The sequence below is a fragment of the Balaenoptera musculus genome, chromosome 5 (assembly GCF_009873245.2).
Source record: "Balaenoptera musculus isolate JJ_BM4_2016_0621 chromosome 5, mBalMus1.pri.v3, whole genome shotgun sequence".
Taxonomy (NCBI): domain Eukaryota; kingdom Metazoa; phylum Chordata; class Mammalia; order Artiodactyla; family Balaenopteridae; genus Balaenoptera; species Balaenoptera musculus.
The window spans coordinates 14,319,800-14,334,822 of NC_045789.1; the positions used below are offsets into that span (position 1 = coordinate 14,319,800).

A 15,023-nucleotide genomic window follows, 5' to 3' on the forward strand; every position below is an offset into this window, starting at 1 on the left:
AGCTGAGAAAGGTGTACAACACCTCAGAGGTCAGGTCAGCCGGGAGGAGGCCACAAGCCCTATAGAAGCTGAGAAAGACATTAGCCAAGTTTAGCAGACTTAATGCCTCTGCCGACTTTAGTAGCAGTTAGTGTCTAAAGGCTGGGCCCAGGCCCAAGCAACCTCAAAGGAGACCTGCCAGAACAGATCCAAGGACCTGCAAGAGGCCAGAGCTCCCCACACCAAACACCCACGTAGGAGACATAATGTCGTCCTCCGTAAATCCTGACGCCATCACGGAAAAGAGCAAGGGAAACAGGGAGGAATCCAAAAAGTGGAGTAATTGGTTCAAGTAAATTGAGCTAAAGCTAGAGACATGTTAAATTATTAGAGCAGATTAAATTTTAAATCGTAGAGCTAATTTTAGTTTGGTTCCCACTGCTCAGCAGGCCCATTTCCTCCTGAGGAAAATCAGTTACATTCTAGAGAAGAGCTACATTTTCTTTGTACACCCAAACTGTAGTATGAATAAATTGGCAATCACACTACAATTATATCATGTGGTTGGGGGAAACATACTGATGACAGTTTTACTCAGAGTCTAACAAATCTCTGAAACGAAAAGAGATAGGTCTTCTCCAAAGAGTTACATATTAGAGGCTGTGTAGAGTAACAGAGGGAAAAGTATCGGGGGACAGACCTGAGTTCCAGCCCCAACTCAGCTATTTACTCTGTATCAGTCACTAAGAGAGTCATTTAATCTCTACAGCAGTGCTTCCCGGCAGTTGTGTCTTAGATGATGTACTAGAATATTGCTAAAATATTGATCCCTTCAGCCCTCAGAACAGCCAAGGCAGGGCCCGCAGTGGCTGGGGCCCTGGCATTTCACCTCTGGCTGCAGAGAACCTCTGATCACCCTAGCGTGATACGTAAATTATTTTTTGTGTCGAATGTGATGATTTGGGGGAATTATTGTTCTCTCTGATTCAGTTTCCTCATCCATAGATTGAGTGGAGGGAAGTAGAGAGAATAAATGATGTCTTCAGTCTTTTTATTCTAGTAGTTTGTGCTTCTGTGAACATGAGGGGGAATTCCAATTGCAAAAGAATCACAGGAATCCCCACATACATGGCCTAAAATAAGGAATGCCTGCCCTTATTTTTTTTTTAATTTCTGATTACCCCTAAATTCTTTCCCAGCAGAAGCAACTAAAAAGTCAGCTGGCCTCTAACCAGTATCTTTTTTTAAAGCTCAGCAGGAATTTAAGTGTAAGAAAATTAACAAAATTAAAAAGGACCCTATAGACTGCTAATTCAAAGGCAAAATCAAAGTTATCTATGTGGGATTAGAAATTTGCATCCATCTTTCAGCAACCTGTTTTTTCATAAATAAATTAATTTGAAAATCAGATTCTAGAGTAGTGATTAAGGATGGTAAGTGATCAATAATTAATGTAATTCTAACACATAAATGAGGCTTTATCTTCAAAGTAAGTAAAAAGCTTTTCAAGATAAACCCCTCAAACCTGCTGAATATTTTTATTTGAATAGGAAGGAAGGATCCTTTGCCTCCATGCTCCTTTCCCCTGAAATTTGCTTATTTCTATCAATAAAGAATTTAATGCAGGCAGGATTGATCTATTAGCCATTTTCAAATTGTAGCTAGGTTTTTATGGACTTCTAGATTTTGCTGTTCAATGCGATTACAAATGTTTTAAAACTTCTGGACAAAAGAAGGAAATGCAGTGTTTTGTCAGTGAATCGTGAATCATTCCCTGACTCATTTGGGAATAGAATTCTCCATTAAGAAGTATGTACCAGAACAGGTCCAGAGACAGAATGGTTGTCACACATGCTGACAACAATAATTCTAGCTTTTGAGTTTTGGTAGCCTACTAAGTGCCAAGCAATGAACAAGATGCTTTTGTTTATGGCCTCATTAATTCTCGCCGTAATAACTCTCCACCGTAAGCGTATAATCACTCTGGGGTAAAATGATAGGAATTTTTCTGACCACACTCCAAAAAGAGGTTTTACACTTCCAGCTGTTCATCACAGTCTAACATCCAACTTTGTTTCTAATAGTTAAAGTGTTTACAGCACCAAGAAGTGTATACGTTCACGTTTCAAACCCACAGGTTAACCGTAACACTTTGCTCTCTATGAGCAAAGACTGCCATCTTGTGGAAATTTCACATATAACAAAAACAATCATTCCATGGGACTAAAATTTTTCTTTGTACACGTTAAGAATTTTGCAACTAGCTTTTTGCATTGTTACACACACACACATACACACACACCAGTGTTGCTTATAATTAAAAGGCAAATCTTTAAGTACAATTAAGTCTCTTTTAAACATGCCAGGGCTTTTGAACCTTTGAGAAAAGAATCTCATTAATTATAAGGACTCATCCCATTATTCTTTAAGGCAGTGAATTAGATTTTGCTAAACTTTCTTTACCTAAACCTTAAATAGCTTTTTTATATAATAAAAAGGAGGGTGTAGTAAGACCTTTCTGATGGAATTTCCAGGGAGCATTAGATTGTGTGACGAAAGTTTATAACAGAACTCTGGGCTTAGAGAACACTTTCATTTCCTTCCAACCCTTGTATTCCATGCCAGCCTGTGTTCCCGGAATTTGTTGTGGGCCAGTCAGAGCTTGACTGAGGAATCCTATGGCCCAATTTCTTTGTATTGATATATCCCCAAAGATGAGGTCAATCACCTGTGCTTCATGAGATCGACCATATAAAGACATCTTTGTGACGTGATGACACTTGAAAGCACATAGAGAAATCTCTTTTCTTTTTCCCCTCAAAAACTCCTACCACCAGCTTGCTGAACCTAAAAATTTACAGTTAAACACATTCTTTGGCCCTTTACCATTTAAGGCCTTTGGCCAGTTAAGGCACTTTACTCCTATGAGAATCAAAATGGGTGACACAGAGTATGTGTACTTCAGTGATTATTTTTAAAACCAAATTATTTTCCAGGTGTAGAAATAATAAGGACACATCGTAAGTGGTACCAGATACGACTGAGAAGAGAGAGTAAGCAATAATCGTTTCCTGAATGAATATGTGAACTAACGATAGAATAAATTAGCGTGAATTGAGGGTATTGAAATGATTTCAGTGTTGCCCAGGCCATTCTGGCTGAATGTACAGTTGTGGTTTAACATAAATTTTGTACCCAAGGAAATGCCTTACATGAAATCACTCTTTAGATGTTTATTGAATGAACAGATGAATAGGAGGGAATGCAATAAATAAGAAAATAGCATAATGATAAGAAAAAAGTAGAATCTGAGGGTGGAGTTCATTTACCAAAAACTGTATTGAGCATATTCAATCAATAAAAATGTGGCTCCTCTGTGTTAGGAAGCATGGAAGATAATGAGTACATATTCTAGAAAGGGAAACAGACATTAATCAAGTAACCACAGATAGTAATAAATGATGAGTGCAATGAAGAAAAACTCTTCCACTTCCACAGGCAGTGACCAATATAGTGTGGCAGGAATAGGAGGACAGGGAAATTTGGGAGCTCATTTTGTGCCCAGATAATATTCTCATTTAGAAGATGCTGCTATAGTCTCCTTTTATTTTTACATGCACCTATAAATTCAAATTTAAGAAGAATTCTTTCTTTTAGGGATGACTATATTTTTTCTTTCAAGATATTCAGTGGTGCCCTGACTAGCTAGACCTTTAGGTAGGCAAATACCTACAGGGTTGGTTTCCTAATGTTATCTGAATGGTATTCATGGATAAGCCAAGTAAGCGACTTTGATGCTGTGATTAGTATGTGTGTGATGGTGCCACGCATGCCCACAAGGAGTTGCTCCTTTTGGCTCAAGGCACTATTTCTCAAGTGTATTCCTCAAAATTTTAGCTCCACGGGTTATTAACGTATGTTATTTGGGGAGAAAAACAAGGAAAGGGGAATGAAAGACTAATTTGGGAAATGCTGAATCAAACAATCATACAAATTTTCTTTTCCACAGGTCTTCTCAAAGCCTTTAATAGGCTGCCTTTCTTTTGTAAATTTCCAAGAAGGTGTTTCTCAAAGTTGATGACCACAGGACCCTTTTTTTGCAGAAGCCCTCTGTGCTAGTGTCCCTTGGAACACACTTCTGGAAATGCAAATGACTTTATCTGGATAGGGCTGGAATAAGGGTGAAATGTAATCTGTTAATATTCACAATCATTTTAGTAAAGTCAGTTAATCAAATGTATTGCCCTTTTTGAACAACACACTGAAGCAACAGAACTTTAGACCAATCAGTTTCATGAGAAAGACGTCCAAGCTGTGATGGAGGCTCCAGTGCACTGTTGGTCCTGGAATGCCAGCAGGGGGCGCTAGGGGCGAGGCTGCGGGAATACCCAAAGGTAGATGACAGGGACGTGTCAGAAAGAGAAAGACAAATATCACGATCTCTCTCATATGCGGAATCTAAAAAAACAAACAAAATGATACAAAGGAACTTATTTACAAAACAGAAACAACTCACAGACCTAGAGAACGAACTTATGGTTACCGGGGGAAAGGGGTGGGGGGGATAGATTGGGAGTTTGGGGTTCACCTGTACACACTGCTATATTTAAAACAGTTAACGAACAAGGACCTACTGTATAGCACAGGGAACTCTGCTCAGTACTCTGTAATAACCAAAATAGGAAAAAAATTTGAAAAAGAATAGATCCATGCATATGTATAACTGAATCACTTTGCTGTGCACCTGAAACTAACACAACATTGTAAATCAACTATGCTCCAATATCAAATAAAAGTTAAAAATAAAGACTAACTCCCCATCACAGCCCCTAGGGCTAGTATTACTCTTGTTTAACTGTGGTTGAATGTTGATTATCATTGAACTCATAGACACGTGGATGACATGAAACAGGTAAAAAAGGTAAATACATCACTGAAAGTGAGTTATTTACTCCTTCCAGATAGGCTTAGTTCTCCTCTGTAAAGTTTTAAGCAGTCTCTCCCTAAATAATCCGAGAGCCGGGGCAAGAGTGCAAATATGGGTCCACATATCATAAGTGTAACTGTGTAAAACTTATATATCAAGCTAAACATAGTTAGGTAAAATATGTTCTATCCTCTTATCTTGACAAGTATACCTTCATGACCCCGAGGGAGCCAGGGCTGAGTTTCTAACTGGTGACCAGCTAGGAGTTCTGCGCTGACCCGGTGGCACTGGGCATCAGCCTTCCACCTCCGGCTCTGTCCACACAGTGAGGGTCTCACACACAGAGGTGTGTGCAGCTGAGCTTGCATGTCAAGTTGTCCACACCCCCCAAACCCCACCCTGGAGACCTGTGTGCGCCCACGGCTGTGAGACCTGCTCTCGGGAATCACACACAGGAAGAGGCTTTTATGAGTCCTGGATGGGCAGGCACTCTGAGCTGTCTGGGCAGGAAATCCTAGGGAACCGTGGGGGTGGTGCGCACTCTGGACAGGCTCATGACCTTGGCCCTGACCATTCTCGCTCTGTGAGAAGGGGCTCAGCTGGAGGAGGGCCAGAGGCAGGTCTTAGGTAGAGCCCAAAGAGTGCTTGTTTGGACTTGAGAATAAAACCTCTATGAAAATCATACGTTTTAAAAGCTGCAGTCTTTGCAGTTACCCCCAGACTCTGGGAGTGAATAAAAGAAGTGTATTTCTTATTTGAATGTGACCGCTTCTGAAAGCCTCTGGTCAACTTTTCTTCTTGTTCTCCAAGGTAAGATTATTTCCCCTTTGGCATTAAAAGGAAACTAGATCAGTTGCGTGCAAAACCCAAAATGATGTATTTTATCAACTTCAAACTTGTCCCAAGGCTTTCTTCCACACTGTGTTAAATAATAGAAGTCTTTTTAATTGAATTTCTTTGTGGGTAGCATATGCTGGGCGACATTATGTCAGCATCTCGCTCTAAGCAGCAAAACGTTCTCCACAAAAGCATTAAGATCCAGAGCGTCGTTCTGCATGTAGGGAAGGAACACAGAACTGCAGCAGCTTGAAACCACATAAAAACAGCGCCTCTGAAATGTAATTGTAAAGACACATTGCAAGAAACCGGGGTTGAGGGTGATATTTAGGATTATAGAATGAAACAAACAAACAAACAAACAAAATAGAAGAGGTGGGGGAAGAAAAAAGGGAAGCAGGGAGGGAGGGATGTAAGAAAGGAGGGAGGACGGCATCGTGGCACAAGTCCGTCTAAAGAATCACTGCAGTAATGTTTTGTGTGTCCTCTCATTCCACCAGCAGGCTAATCTATATATTCATTTCCCCTTGACATCCAGCATCCTTTAGAGACAGGGTTATTAATGGATATGTTGTGGACTGAGGCAATAAGTATGTCTGTAATAACACATGATTGTGTGCTTTACCCCAAGGATCCTGGAGCTTCAGCAGAATGGCGACATGGACATCCTGAAGCACAAATGGTGGCCCAAGAATGGCCAGTGTGACCTGTACTCCTCAGTGGACACAAAGCAGAAAGGAGGTGCCCTGGACATAAAGAGCTTTGCAGGGGTTTTTTGTATCCTGGCTGCGGGGATCGTCCTCTCCTGCTTTATAGCCATGCTGGAGACGTGGTGGAACAAGAAGAAAGGCTCCAGGGTCCCATCAAAAGAGGTACTTGACTGAAAGCTTCAGCGCCATGTTGAGCCCACACGTAGGCTGTGCTTGCAGGAATGATAATCACGGGGAAGGGGATAATGGGTCGGGGGTGGTCTTTGTTTCCTCTTTCCATGAAGAGTGAAAACAAATTTGTGAAATGTAAAAATTGGTAAGACCGATACCAATTTTCATTTTAAGACATCCCAGGTCCGTGAAGAGGAGACGATCGAGTTTGAAAGACTGACAATTTCATGAGCCGTAATGGGCCTTGAAATTCTCCCAAATCTCAGGATAGACCTTAAGTCCATGATTTTTTTAAGGGCTGTGATTCCCTTGACCAGTTCACAAAGATGCTTATCATGTTAGTTCAAGTAGTTGTTTACCTTGTAGGTAAATTACTTGTGTCTCTGAGATTCGGCCTAAGAAGTGCAGTGTTACAGGAAAATAATCAAGAGTTTTCTCTTCACCCCCAGGGACTGCTTCCCTCTGTCTGTATGTAGACCTATAGAAGTGATCATATGTTTCTATAGCTCTCTAATGGCTCTAGGCTTAACAGATCCACACGGTGGAATCATCTAGAATTCCATAGTCCTCCTTTTCTCATGAGTCAGCTTAACTCCAGGGCCATATTAAAATTTTTTCCAGAGCTTTGAAAGAATAATTTCAGAGTTACATATATCTTTTAAAGTGCCCTGTGCCTTATTTTCATCCAGAAAAAAAATGCGTGCTTATCAGAGACTATCTGAAGTTAAAAATAAACTACTTGATTTATTTATCTTATTTCCATTGGACCAAAAAGGTGAAAAATTTTTTATATAATGAAATCATATTCACTAAAGCTTCACGGATTGAAACGAAAACAACCTGAATTTGCTGAATGATTTGACTTTCTAGATAGTTTCAAAGAAGTTTTAAACTTTCTGTAACTAGACCTTGGCTAACTGATGCCTAAGCAAATCCTGAGAGGATCTGCTTTACAGCACAAATAAAAATGACTTCTCATTTGCATATGAATTATTGCATGCTAATGTATTCTTTCAAACAGATTGTTTTCTAAAGTTGTCTGAGGATTCTTTCCTACCACCTTATATGCAAAATTGATCAGCACCATTTATAAGGAAAAACTTGGCTTAGCAAAGATAAATCTTAGCTTCCTACCTCTGAGTGATCATACAGTCTAAATTAGTGGAGTATAAACTAAAAATTAATCAGGTTTTATTGTAGTATTTTTTTTTACGGAATAAACTTCTGGTATCTCTACTGACATTGATTCAATGCAAAAGACCACATTAATGCAACATTATAGCCGAGGCTTCATATTCTCAAAAATCTGGAAATTAAGGACTCCCCAAGCTCCTTACATTTTGAATTACTATATATGATATTAAATTTTTGCATTATTATATCTGTTGATGGATGACTATATTATAGTTGCTGTGGGAACCATAAAGTTTTATCTTTCAACCCTCTAACGTCTCAGTGATAATATTGCATTAATGGATATTTTTATTGGATTTTGAAATGAGAAAGGAGAAGGAAAAAAAGTGATGCACATCAAAATATTTTTCACTGAGGAGCACTATAATTGCACAATGAAAAAAATACATCCTCCATTCTAATTCATAGCAGCTAATCCAGATCGTATGAACAAATATTTTCTCCTCTTATGATTAATAGATATTTTTAAATCCTCATAAATTTAATTTATTGAACTTGGTGATAAATAAGACTGATGAAAAGGACAATTTTCTTTCCTGCCACTTTTATTTTTCAAATATTGGGCTTTAATGCTCACTTCTAGTGAAAATCCTAAGGGATTTACGAATTAGTTTCAACTCCGGAAATCTAAGGTTTTACACTCTTTTTCTTCATTAAGCACCTTCTTACTAAGACTCTATTAGTGCAGCTCAAAGCGTCTTTGATTTAGAGGCCATTTAGCATTAACGTGGCCCTAAACTGAAGCTGTCACTCACACGTCATGGCTTGAAGGGGTCTCTAAAGGTTTCTGTGCTGACCTCACAATATTGCCTCATTCAGGTACTAGATAGCTTGAGTGTATGAAGTCCCTCAATCAGAAACTGATTCTCTTGTGTTGAATGTTGCTGTCTGTAAACAATCTCACATATTTCTGGCCTAAAGAGAAATAACACTTTAACAGTCACTAACACTTTAGTGTGAACTAGCATATCAACATATTGTATCACTTCATCTCCAAGAATGGAAAGTTAAGGTTAGGAGCAAGTAGTGAAAGGAACAAAAACACAGCTTGGAATGAGACACCCTGAAAAAGGAGGAAGCATGCATAAAGAAGAGGTGGGGAGGGGATGCGTGGCCAAAACCACACTTACTATGTGTATAATTTTGCCTGGGTCTGTCTCTGCTCTTGTAGAAGGCAATCACCCATCTACTGCTCCCGTATTTTGTAGTTGCATGTGGCATATGCTCCTTTTAGAACTTTTATTGCAAGAGAAGTATAGATAACCTTATCTCAGAATCCTATCGGTACCCCCAGAACCTAGCACAGTGCCTGGCTCATATTAGGTGCTCAATAAATATTTGTTAAATGAATAAACCCCAAAGTTCAGTTCATTACCTATCATCATGTTTGCTGAACTACTTTTTTTTTTTTTTTTAACCATGAAGCTAGTACTGATGAGAACCTTATCTTCTTTTTCTTCATCTCCAGGATGACAAGGAAATTGACCTGGAGCACCTCCATAGACGTGTAAATAGCTTGTGCACAGATGACGACAGCCCCCATAAACAGTTTTCCACCTCGTCAATTGACTTGACCCCTCTGGACATTGACACTTTGCCAACACGACAAGCACTGGAGCAAATCAGTGATTTCAGGAACACTCATATTACCACAACAACCTTTATCCCAGAGCAGATCCAGACTCTTAGCCGTACACTGTCAGCTAAAGCTGCCTCTGGTTTCGCTTTTGGCAATGTGCCTGAGCACCGAACTGGCCCTTTTAGGCACAGGGCACCTAATGGGGGCTTTTTCAGGAGTCCTATAAAAACAATGTCATCTATTCCTTATCAACCAACTCCTACCCTGGGGCTCAATCTGGGTAATGATCCAGACCGAGGCACCTCCATATGAGCATCCAACAAAATCTCTTCAGTGTTTCTTTCATAGGACTCCCTTTGCAAGGAGCGACTGTAATATTGTGGGACTAACATGGATGTAACTTTTTTTTTTTAATCAGGATTATTAGTAACAACTCTAGTTCTTTCTCTCTACCTTCTCCCTCCTCTCTCTCTCCTCTGTTTCTTTCTCTCTTTTCTTCCCTCTCTTCCTGGACATTTCTCTCCACTTTTTTTCATTACTCAATTTATTCCCCCAGAAGGTAGTATACTAGGATCCTATTAGCCCGCTTTTCATATACTGTACTTCAAGTATAGGAAACGTGCACTGAGTATACTAACAGTATATGCAGGATTAATTTTACATAAAGGCCTCTTCTGTCACATTTCTCTATTTGGAAACATATAATTGCAATAACTTCAGTCTTTTTACATTCTTCTGCTGCATCCATGCAATGCCCCACTGCTGTTGAGCGTCCTTTAACTGCGGGCCAAAGGCAACCCCTGCAGTGTTCATAGAATAATTTAAAGACCATTCAGGCCACGTAATATGAGAATGCAATTTTGTAGGATTACAAAAAAGCCATTAATATGCCAGTCAAGACTACAGTTAAAACTACTCTTGCACTGCAACAGTGCATATGACCTTTATGTGATTGTACAGTATGAAAAGTTTTTTCTTATGTACAGTAAACTTTATCATGTGGCAGCAGCCTCTATTGTGTTAAATAAATTAGTATCTCATATATACATATATATGCACCTATATAATGTGTATATATATTCAAAGGAGGCCATTGCTATTGCAATTCATTTAATAAAGCTTTAGTTTAAAACAAAAGTGTTGTATACAGGAACTATGTATAGTGCAGGGGGTCTTTTCAGTTAGAAAAGGCAGGTTGCTTTAATGTTATTCTGACTCGCATTGTTTGCCAACAGAGAATATTTTATACTTTTGTTATTAAAACATCCAGGGCGATTTAATATTTGTTCCTAGATGTAACTCATTTGAATAGATTTTTGCATTTGTTATTCAGCAGTGTGTAAAGCTAACCTTGACAATTTTACTTTTAATTAATTATCTAAATGGAAAATGCTATTAGCTCAACCACGTTCACCACAGCACGGGGAGCTCTATACGAGTTTAAACGTAGATCATTGAAGGTTAATAAATTCTCTTCCAAAGCAGTAAGCCAATCAATACAGCTGTAGTTGGGGAGAGATGGGAGCCCTTAAGAAATATTGATGTGGCCTTAATTACTGTCATACATCATCCTAAAGAAGAAAATACAGCAAGCATACTGGGCTCTCAACTTCAGCCCCTTTTTTTATTCAGTTCTACTTGGAGGAGTTATGTGTTTTTTACATTAGTACCAAGTGTATAGAAGGATAACAACAAAAACAGTGCCTCTTTGTGCACAACCCTTTTTAAGGTAGCCTTCTCACCTGTTGGAAATGTAGAATGAACTTTGTTTGTAATCCTTAAATTAAAATGTGGTAAGTAGGAAGCAAGAACTTATCCTGTGTTTTTACGCAGCCAGCCATACACTTATTTTAATCTAATTCATTCCGTGGCTAGGATTGGTATAGGAATCAACCTATGTGATTTGCTTTAGGAGAAATTAAAAAGTATATTCTTAAGGTATATTATACTTTGATGCTAATTCTGTTCTGGGGAGCATCTTGTCCTGTCACTGTTTTTGTACTAAATCTTCAAATATTGTCTACTGTGTAAGGCAGAAAAATTTCTTATCATGCAAAAACCATTTTGTTTCCAGGGTAACAAGTATCTAAGTGCATGCACAACTTGTTTTCCCTTGTAACATTCATGATCTAATTCACGACTCTGATTTTAAAACAAAAAGTCTTTTCAACAAGCTATATAGGGACATACCAGATGTTGCAGTGATTTTAGCTATCAACAAACTGTTAACCATGTACAATATTTAAAATAGGCCTATTTTGATGTATTGCCTATTATACAAATACACAAACCACTTTTTGGAGGCCTCAGTTATGAGTGGCAGAGCTTTCTGTGTATAATTTGTCTAAATAATTTGTCTAATAAAAATGTTTTCTAAACTTGCTCTCATACCATTGAAGTCTTAACTATACAATTTGAAAATGCTTACTCTCTCACAGATAGAACTGACTTTTTCTAAAAATTTATCTTGAATTAATTAAAGCATAAAACACATTAAGTTCTACTAGCAGAACGATGCCATAATGAGTGGCTCTCTAAAAACAGTAGCAAGTGATGTTCTAAACCGATGAAAGGCTGCCTTTCTGCTATTTGAGACAATCTGAACCAACGATACGTTTGTTTTCCTTTGTGGATGTCTCTATGAGCACTTGTTTGGGAAAGATTTATCCTGTTTCATGTAAACAATGCGGCCATTATAATAATAGCAGGATGAGTGTTTGTTACATTTTATAAAAAGAAAATTAAGGGTAATTATTAAACTTAGAATTGTGTATTAATAATTGCTTTGCTGTTAGCGAAATATTCATCATGCTGAATCTATTAATTTGGAAATTAACTGACTCCAAGATTATTTCTAATAGAGTGTTATTTTCTGCATTTGAACAATATTTAATTCTTCTAGCATTTAACTCACTCAATGAATATATATCTGAAAGTACATTCAATTTAGATTACAATTTCTGCTTTTCTATAATTCCATTAAAACGATTTTTAAATGTTGGATAGGAGGAAGTGTAGAAATCTAGACTATCCTCTCCCTCATTTTACAAATAAGAGAACATAAGATGATACGAAGCTGTGACTTGCCCAAATGTTTGACAATCTGAGACTTGACACTGAGTCTTTTTTTTTCTTAAACTCTACCACGCTTCAGTCACATGTACGCAGGTCCTAACGGGTTGTGAATTCATTGTAGGGATGGCTCAAGTACAATACCTCCACCCGCTCCTCTCTCGCCAAGTTTAGGCTGCAAATCTCTAGAACCTTCCTTCCTCATGGGGGACCAGTTAGAGCATCTGATTCAACTGCTCCTTTTACAGATGGGAAAGTGAACACCTCAGGCTATGTCAGGTCACAGCTAGTGGCAGAATTCAGGCCGTCCTGCTTCTGCCTGGCGCTACTTCCTTTAGCCCATTGTTTGCCCTGGTTCTCACCACTTACACCAACCTTGCTATTTCAGAACAAGACAAACCCCTTATGTGCACGAACGTTTATTCCAGTCAGAGGTCGAATTTATTCCACTGGTGAATCGTTAAGAGAACTGGTTTTCACTTTCAACCATCTCAGAACTTATGCACAGCTTTGGTTTCATCATACATTAGAAAATCGTAAGAGCGTCTTTCTTCCTCATACACATCAAGCTACAGGCAATTTGTTGTTTTCTCAATTATGTTATTTTTCATCTCTTTCAGTTTGGGATTGGTTGTCAACTGAATAAATACTTTAAAAAATAGACTTTGCTGAATGGTACTTTGCTTCATCAATTAGAAAGAAAAAAAAGATGAGACAATCCATTTATCCTACATAATACCTTCTAAGCCACACCACTGGATAACAAATTATAAATATTCTATAATCAGAATTTTGGAAAGGTGAAACACATTCTGGATTATGCATATAATAAATAAAGCAGAGCTAATAACTTTTGTGCTGGTAAACATAGGTTTTTAACCTTCAATACACATCTCATGATAATTGATAAAACACAGTGGGCTCACTAGAAATGGGCTTCCTTCTAGAGTGTCTTTATTTCTAAAAACAAATCCTTTATCCAGTCCTTGTGGTCAGATATTAATAAATGACTAGCAATTATGACAGTTTATAAAATCATTTCAACAAATTTTAGTAAATACCCTCTCAAGAGGTAGCATATATGAGCTCCCTTGGGTGAAAATGACTTACCTGACATTGAAAAATTAGGAGATAAAGCTTTTTAGATTTGATAGATTTAATTCAGTTCTATTAGTGTTTACTGAAAACCTATTATGTAAAGCCACAGTGCTAAGCAGTTACACATCACATAAATGAAGACATATATTTGGGAATGGGTCTAGATGTGTTTTACTGTCCAGGCCTTTCCTTGTCCCTCATCAACATGCAGGATACAGAGACCACCTTACAGACTTCCTGAGGTGGCAGAATTAGTCACCCCAAACCAGAGCCATCCTCTTTGGGCCCGGGCAATCCAACTGACTGGACCAATCCGCCCTGGTAGTTCTCATGAGCTGACTGAGTCTACCTTCTTAGATTCAGATTCCTTCCACAAACAAGACCTGAAAATTTCCCAAGATGCCAGACCATGAGGCCAAATTTTCAAAAATGTGGAAATCACCCTAAGCCACAAGCAAACTGCTACCTAACCCCTCCTCATCCACACCTGCATACGCCCACATCAGAATGAGTCCTACCCTCAGGCGTCCACGTCAGAACGATACACACCATGTTCCCTCATTTTCTATCCCTGCAGGGCTCAGCAGTTGTGATGGTTAGAGCTATAGGGTTTCAAAGAACTTACTTCCAAGGGACCAAAGACAGTAAGTCTTATTCAGGCTACTCTTCAACTTTCATAAACTTCTATTTGTATTGCAAATAAGGCTCCTAGTACCATTCCTATCATCTAAGACGGAGGATACAATATGAGCTATGATCCCCATGAAAGCAAAGTGTTTTACAGGCTGCCCGCCGTGAGGACAGCTTCCAACCCACACACACTTTCAGAAGAACAGAAACGACGTGGTTTTGCTCTATTTTATGGAGCTGCACAGAGGCCTGGAGCAGCTACACCACCTAATGATTCAGCCTACCGTGGGGAAAGAAACAGACTGAATGAGCTGCCTCTCACTTTCTCACCTGGCTTTTCCTAATTTCTATTTTTTCAGTAGTGTTCATTTGTTTCCATGTAATATTAGTAACAAGCCAAAAATTGTTCAAATTTGAGAAAATTTTTCGTATCTAGGACCAAGTGTCATCTTTTGACTGATTTTGCCCATTTCTGGAGTTTCTTCTAGTGGAGACAAGAAACTGGCTGTTTCTTCTGCACGTGGTACCTACGTTGTGCTGCAGACGTAGTAGTCTAGCCTTTGTGAGGGATGAGGGCCTTTTTTCCTTTTGGATAAACTCTATCCAGTCCAACCTCAGAATTGGCAGCATGTTCCAAGTCTCAAACTATCTGTGATATGATAGAAAATTCACAAACTTTTTAAGACAACATTAGTTTACCTTAATTAAAAACTAATTAAGCTTTAATAGCAGCTGCTTTAGAAGGAGAAGCAGATGTCACAAAATCAAAGTACAGTAAAATGTCAGAACCAGAGAAGGGACAGAAAACATTGCTTTCGATAAATAT

At 38.6% G+C, this 15,023-nt stretch overlaps 1 protein-coding gene across 1 annotated transcript in view; it reads left to right on the forward strand.

The window, feature by feature from the left end:
• The window catches only part of GRID2 (glutamate ionotropic receptor delta type subunit 2), a 1,394,429-nt gene extending 1,381,299 nt beyond the window's left edge, over positions 1 to 13,130 (forward strand). Inside the window, exons 15-16 of the mRNA XM_036853844.1 lie at positions 6,375 to 6,615; positions 9,287 to 13,130. Of these exons, the coding sequence (XP_036709739.1) occupies positions 6,375 to 6,615; positions 9,287 to 9,709 (664 nt within the window). The 3' untranslated portion in view covers positions 9,710 to 13,130. The remainder of the gene's footprint in view (positions 1 to 6,374; positions 6,616 to 9,286) is intronic.
• The last annotated feature ends 1,893 nt before the right edge of the window (positions 13,131 to 15,023 follow it).